The sequence below is a fragment of the Clinocottus analis genome, unplaced genomic scaffold, assembly GCF_023055335.1.
Source record: "Clinocottus analis isolate CAN_PGR_092001 unplaced genomic scaffold, fCliAna1.0.p SCAF_2, whole genome shotgun sequence".
NCBI classification, from domain to species: domain Eukaryota; kingdom Metazoa; phylum Chordata; class Actinopteri; order Perciformes; family Cottidae; genus Clinocottus; species Clinocottus analis.
In genome coordinates this window covers 570,306-577,336 of record NW_027175931.1, presented here as the reverse complement: position 1 = coordinate 577,336, position 7,031 = coordinate 570,306, and the positions used below count along the sequence as shown (strand labels likewise).

Genomic DNA, 7,031 nt, shown 5'->3' with positions numbered 1-7,031 from the left:
GGGATGAGAGAAGAGAGGGCAGGACAGCCAGCCGGTCTCTCCCTCCAGCACCGACACCGGCTCCTCGCTGGACTCGCCCCAGTCGTAACACATGGGCTCTGAGGGGAGACAATCAGGACCGTTTACCCGGTGTTACGTCAGAGCCTCCTGACAGGAGCAGCAGCTGTTCAGACCCACATGGTGGAGGAGGGCCCGCCCATCTGTGTGTGGCATGTTGTGTGTTTCATGTTGTGTGTTGCATGTTGTGTGTTTCATGTTGTGTGTTGCATGTTGTGTGTTGCATGTTGTGTGTACCATGTTGTGTGTACCATGTTGTGTGTTTCATGTTGTGTGTTGCATGTTGTGTGTTTCATGTTGTGTGTTGCATGTTGTGTGTACCATGTTGTGTGTACCATGTTGTGTGTTTCATGTTGTGTGTTGCATGTTGTGTGTACCATGTTGAACATTGTTGTAAAGGTCTTCATATTAACGACTTCAATCATTAGCAAAGAGCCTGAAATTAAAATGGCAGACTTCCTGTTGGGTTTCCTGTTCACATTTTTCATTTATGTTCATTATATCTAACAAATTTAGTAGTTTGGTTAGCTACATAGCTCGTTAGCTTGTTAGCTAGCTCAAGGTTAGTAAATGGGGCGCTATGCCCTCGTGGACCCAAACCTGAGGAGAATTATATTTTTTATATTTAATATAAAGTGTTCTTCTGATATGTGTGAAACAAAAACTCATTCATTATAATAATCATAATCATCATAATCATAATTATGAATATGATGATTATTATTAATATTAAGCTGACTGCCTAAACTGAGAACCAGCGGCCAGCTTTGGTTCCAGAGCCTCAGTTTGAAAACCCAACGTGGTCCTGAACACTGAATTAATGGAGGCTCTCTGCACCTTTTGCAGTGTGTGTGTGTGTGTGTGTGTGTGTGTGAGTGTGAGTGTGTGTGTGTGATTGACCTGTCAGGTTTTCCTGCCTAGAGTATTAGTCTTTCTATTAAAACCTTCTCCAACATCTCCTCCTCCTCCCTCACACTCACTCACACACACACACACACACACACACACACACACACACACTCACACACACACACACACTCACACACACAAGTGAACATACTACATTGTGTTAGATGTTAGTGGGGAAGGGATGCGACCCCTTCAGAGCTGGTGGCTCTGGTCCAATCACAGCGCGTGATGATCAGCTGCATCGTCTCGGCTGGTGAGTTATGGATCTATAATTGTTATTCTGGCTCTTTGCCTGATGGCTGGTGTATTAATGGAACACATGAGCTCCGTGTTCTGCAGCAGCGTGTTGTGGGATCAGTTCCCCCACAGGATGCATTCAGGATGCATCTCACCTCATTCATCACTCCTCTGAGACGGCGTTACAAACCACCTTCCTCCTCCTCCTCATCGCTCCTCGCCCGCCAGAGAGGAACCCGCTTTAATTAACCTCTGCTGCAGAGCTCAGATCTATAATATATATATATATATATACATATATATATATATATATATATATATATATATATATATATATATATATATATATATATATATATATATATATATATACATATATATATATATACATACATATATATATATATATACATACATATATATATATATATATATATATATGTATATATATGTATATATATATATATATATACACATATATATATATATATATATATATATATATATTATAGATCTGATCTATATATATAGATATATATATATATAGATATATGTATATATATCTATATATATATATATATATATATATATGTATGTATATATATACACACACACACACACACACACTGGTGTTTTTATATTATATATAAGGTTTGTATGTGTATATTGTTGTTATGTTTATTTGCATGTTAAATGTTAAATGGAGGTCAGTGATTGGTTCTCTCACAAGCTCCAATCACGAGCCGGCTGTCACGCACCTGATGAGTCACCTGAGTGACTGACAGCCGCTGGAGTCCCGCCCACCACGACCAGGAGGAAGAGGAGGGGGAAGAGGAAGATGAAGGACTCCCTGCAGAGAGACGGAGACAAAGTGCTATTAGAAATGTTTTTATTCATGATATTAGGAAATATCAAGAGGTATTAGGAGGTGTTATGAGTTAATATGAGGTATTATGAGATATTAGGAGGTATTATGATGTATTAGGAGGTATTGTGAGATATTAGGAGGTATTAGGAGGTATTAGGAGGTCTTAGGGGATATTGAGCTGTACTAGGAGATATTAGGAAGTTATTATGATATCTTCGGAGGTATCAGACGCCTGAAGAAGAGCTGAGCTTCCTGCTGCTGGAGAAGTTGTGACTGCTGACTCAGACATCCTGTGAAGATTCATTGATAAAACAGGAGGCGGTGTTTTGGGTTCAGGACACGCCCCCTCTCACGAAGACCCACAGCATGAACTCACTGCAGAACCAATAACCTGCAGGATGGACTCTAGAACCATTAACCTGCAGGATGGACTCTAGAACCAACAACCTGCAGGATGGACTCTAGAACCATTAATCTGCAGGATGGACTCTAGAACCAACAACCTGCAGGCTGGACTGCAGAAGCAGTCATATCTGCAGACTCGTGTTCATGAGAACTGAAGAGTTTCTGCTTCCTGTCGGTTTAGATCAAACTGACGTAAAGTAAAAGAACATATGATGATGATGATGATGATGATGATGTTAGTGATAAACTAAAGAATGAAGTGCAGCAGGAAGCGGGAGATGAAGCTCTTTGCTTAAACTGTTATGTTGTATATAAAGATGATGATGATGAAGATGATGAAGATGTGCCAGCCAGGTTTATTTCTGGTTTTAATTAAAAATAGAAATCTGATGATTATAACTGTGATGGAATCACTCAATAACTGCAAATGTCTGATGATGATGATGATGATGATGGTGGTGGTGGTGAAGATGATGGTGCTGATGATGATGAAGGTGAGCTGCAGTGTGTTTCTGCTGATCACTGCAGAGTCCCCAAACTGATGTGATTGAGGATAATCTGATTATCAGACTTGATCAATAGAGAACACCGCCTGCCTCGCGGGGGAAGATCTTCATTTAGAAAATGTTCGTTTCAAAATGAGTTCATGGTTTTGAAATATTGAACCGACATTTTAAAACATTTAAATTAAGATATTACAATTCACGGAGGTCTCACAGTCAATTCGGCTCATCGGTCGTTCAGGAAGCGACACGTTGCTTCAACACAAGTCAACTTCCACTGAGCGCTCCTCCACCGGCGGCTGCTCGGACGGAAACGGAAGGATTTACTAAAAGTTGTAATTCTGTTGTTTTCAGCGAAAGCTGGAGAAAAGTGAGCATGCCGAACTGCAGCGGACATTTCTATTTCTGCTGCGGCCGCGCAGCTGCGCTCCCAGCAGCACGGACCGGTCAGTAGCCCCAAAACAACAACAACATTACTCATTTTTAAAGGACATTTCGCACGCACGCCTGTGAGCGCGCGCGGGTCTCCGCGCTGAGAAGCCCGCTGGAGATGCTCGATGTTCGGCTCTTCGTCAAAGTGACTGTCGGTCCGTTCAACCGGTCACGGTGCAGCCCGAACCACGACCGCGGCGGCGTGGGCTCGTGCCAGGCTCCATAGAGAAAAACACACATTTAAGAGAATGGACGGCGGCGGCGGGAGGACTTACATGGAGAGCCGGTCTGGAAGGGGCCCGGGTCGGGACGAAGCAGTCGGCGTTAACCAGCGGAGCGTCCCGGCGGGCGGGGCGGGGTGAGGGGGCGGGGGTTACCCCGGGTCTCTGGTGCTGGTCGCGCCGCAGCAGCGGGGCTCTGCTGATGAACGGCCCGCGTCAGGAGCTCGCTGGCCGGTTGTAAATCCCCGGTGGTCGCTCGTGACGTCACATGGTTCATTAAGGCCACCAATTAACAACTTAACAAATGAACAATTTTAAAAGCCTTTGATGAGCCGCCGCAACGGGCCAAAAGACACGAGTATTAGTACATGTAGGAAGTACAGCGTGTATTCCGGTACTCGCTCCTCCTCCTCGCGGCGTTGCGACATCGATCTGTGATTTCACAACAGACACTTGTTCAGATACTAACAGTACTAACACTACACAGCGTGGCGTGTACAAGTACTCACGGACAAGTACACACGTACAGAATACTCTCAGGGAAAAGTACAAACGTATCAGCATCGGAAAATACACTTAAAGTACCACAAGTACAAGTGTACATTTGATATATCTAATAGCGATGTGTTGATCAATTTAATGTTGCAACACACAAATCAATAAAGTTGTGTTGTTTACACAACAACAATGAAAACCTGTTATTGTTGATCATTAATGTAAAACATTAATACACTTAAATCAGATGAAGTAACGTGTCCACGTGGTTCCTGCTGCTCTGGCGCCCCCTGCTGGGAGCGCGCTGCAGGCACGTGCACGAGGTTACCACGTGACACAAAGAACAACAACTGTTTCCTGAGCTTTCAGCTTTCAGCTCTGCTTCATAGCAAAAGTCCTGAAGTTCCTCATGTCCTCATGTAGCTGGATGTCCTCATGTCCTCATGTAGCTGAATGTCCTCATGTAGCTGAATGTCCTCATGTAGCTGAATGTCCTCATGTCTTCATGTAGCTGGATGTCCTCATGTAGCTGAATGTCCTCATGTAGCTGAATGTCCTCATGTAGCTGAATGTCCTCATGTAGCTGAATGTCCTCATGTCTTCATGTAGCTGGATGTCCTCATGTCCTCATGTAGCTGGATGTCCTCATGTAGCTGAATGTCTTCATGTAGCTGAATGTCCTCATGTCCTCATGTAGCTGGATGTCCTCATGTCCTCATGTAGCTGGATGTCCTCATGTCTTCTTGTAGCTGGATGTCCTCATGTAGCTGGATGTCCTCATGTCTTCATGTAGCTGAATGTCCTCATGTCCTCATGTAGCTGGATGTCCTCATGTCCTCATGTAGCTGAATGTCCTCATGCCTTCATATAGCTGGATGTCCTCATGTAGCTGGATGTCCTCATGTCTTCATGTAGCTGAATGTCCTCATGTCCTCATGTAGCTGGATGTCCTCATGTCTTCATGTAGCTGGATGTCCTCATGTCCTCATGTCTTCATGTAGCTGGATGTCCTCATGTAGCTGGATGTCCTCATGTCTTCATGTAGCTGGATGTCCTCATGTCCTCATGCCTTCATGTAGCTGGATGTCCTCATGTAGCTGAATGTCCTCATGTCTTCATGTAGCTGGATGTCCTCATGTCCTCATGTCTTCATGTAGCTGGATGTCCTCATGTCCTCATGTAGCTGGATGTCCTCATGTAGCTGGATGTCCTCATGTCCTCATGTAGCTGAATGTCCTCATGTCCTCATGTAGCTGGATGTCCTTATGTCCTCATGTAGCTGAATGTCCTCATGTCTTCATGTAGCTGGATGTCCTCATGTAGCTGGATGTCCTCATGTAGCTGAATGTCCTCATGTAGCTGAATGTCCTCATGTCTTCATGTAGCTGGATGTCCTCATGTCTTCATGTAGCTGAATGTCCTCATGTCTTCATGTAGCTGGATGTCCTCATGTAGCTGGATGTCCTCATGTAGCTGAATGTCCTCATGTCTTCATGTAGCTGGATGTCCTCATGTCCTCATGTCTTCATGTAGCTGGATGTCCTCATGTCCTCATGTAGCTGAATGTCCTCATGTCTTCTTGTAGCTGGATGTCCTCATGTCCTCATGTAGCTGGATGTCCTCATGTCCTCATGTAGCTGAATGTCCTCATGTCCTCATGTAGCTGGATGTCCTCATGTAGCTGGATGTCCTCATGTCCTCATGTAGCTGAATGTCCTCATGTCCTCATGTAGCTGGATGTCCTCATGTCTTCTTGTAGCTAATGTCCTCATGTAGCTGGATGTCCTCATGTAGCTGGATGTCCTCATGTCCTCATGTAGCTGGATGTCCTCATGTCTTCTTGTAGCTGAATGTACTCATGTCCTCATGTAGCTGGATGTCCTCATGTCCTCATGTAGCTGGATGTCCTCATGTCCTCATGTAGCTGGATGTCCTCATGTCTTCTTGTAGCTGGATGTCCTCATGTAGCTGAATGTCCTCATGTCCTCATGTAGCTGGATGTCCTCATGTCCTCATGTAGCTGGATGTCCTCATGTCTTCTTGTAGCTGGATGTCCTCATGTAGCTGAATGTCCTCATGTAGCTGAATGTCCTCATGTAGCTGGATGTCCTCATGTAGCTGGATGTCCTCATGTCCTCATGTAGCTGAATGTCCTCATGTAGCTGGATGTCCTCATGTCCTCATGTAGCTGAATGTCCTCATGTCCTCATGTAGCTGAATGTCCTCATGTAGCTGGATGTCCTCATGTCTTCTTGTAGCTGGATGTCCTCATGTAGCTGGATGTCCTCATGTCTTCATGTAGCTGAATGTCCTCATGTAGCTGGATGTCCTCATGTCCTCATGTAGCTGGATGTCCTCATGTCCTCATGTAGCTGGATGTCCTCATGTCCTCATGTAGCTGGATGTCCTCATGTCTTCTTGTAGCTGGATGTCCTCATGTAGCTGAATGTCCTCATGTAGCTGGATGTCCTCATGTAGCTGGATGTCCTCATGTCCTCATGTAGCTGAATGTCCTCATGTAGCGGAATGTCCTCATGTAGCTGGATGTCCTCATGTCCTCATGTAGCTGAATGTCCTCATGTCCTCATGTAGCTGGATGTCCTCATGTCCTCATGTCTTCTTGTAGCTGGATGTCCTCATGTAGCTGGATGTCCTCATGTCTTCATGTAGCTGAATGTCCTCATGTAGCTGGATGTCCTCATGTAGCTGGATGTCCTCATGTCCTCATGTCTTCATGTAGCTGGATGTCCTCATGTAGCTGGATGTCCTCATGTCCTCATGTCTTCATGTAGCTGAATGTCCTCATGTAGCTGGATGTCCTCATGTCCTCATGTAGCTGGATGTCCTCATGTCTTCTTGTAGCTGGATGTCCTCATGTCTTCTTGTAGCTGGATGTCCTCATGT

The 7,031-nt window shown here is 44.8% G+C and overlaps 1 protein-coding gene across 1 annotated transcript in view; it reads right to left on the bottom strand.

Moving 5' to 3' along the window:
• Positions 1–3,707, bottom strand: part of il1rap (interleukin 1 receptor accessory protein) — a 13,525-nt gene extending 9,818 nt beyond the window's left edge. Inside the window, exons 1-3 of the mRNA XM_068584888.1 lie at positions 3,687–3,707; positions 1,962–2,053; positions 1–98 (exon numbers count right to left, since the gene is read on the bottom strand). The exon at positions 1–98 is cut by the window's left edge and continues 95 nt beyond it. Coding sequence (XP_068440989.1) covers positions 1–98; positions 1,962–2,053; positions 3,687–3,688 — 192 coding nt within the window. The 5' untranslated portion in view covers positions 3,689–3,707. The remainder of the gene's footprint in view (positions 99–1,961; positions 2,054–3,686) is intronic.
• Positions 3,708–7,031: the final 3,324 nt, after the last annotated feature.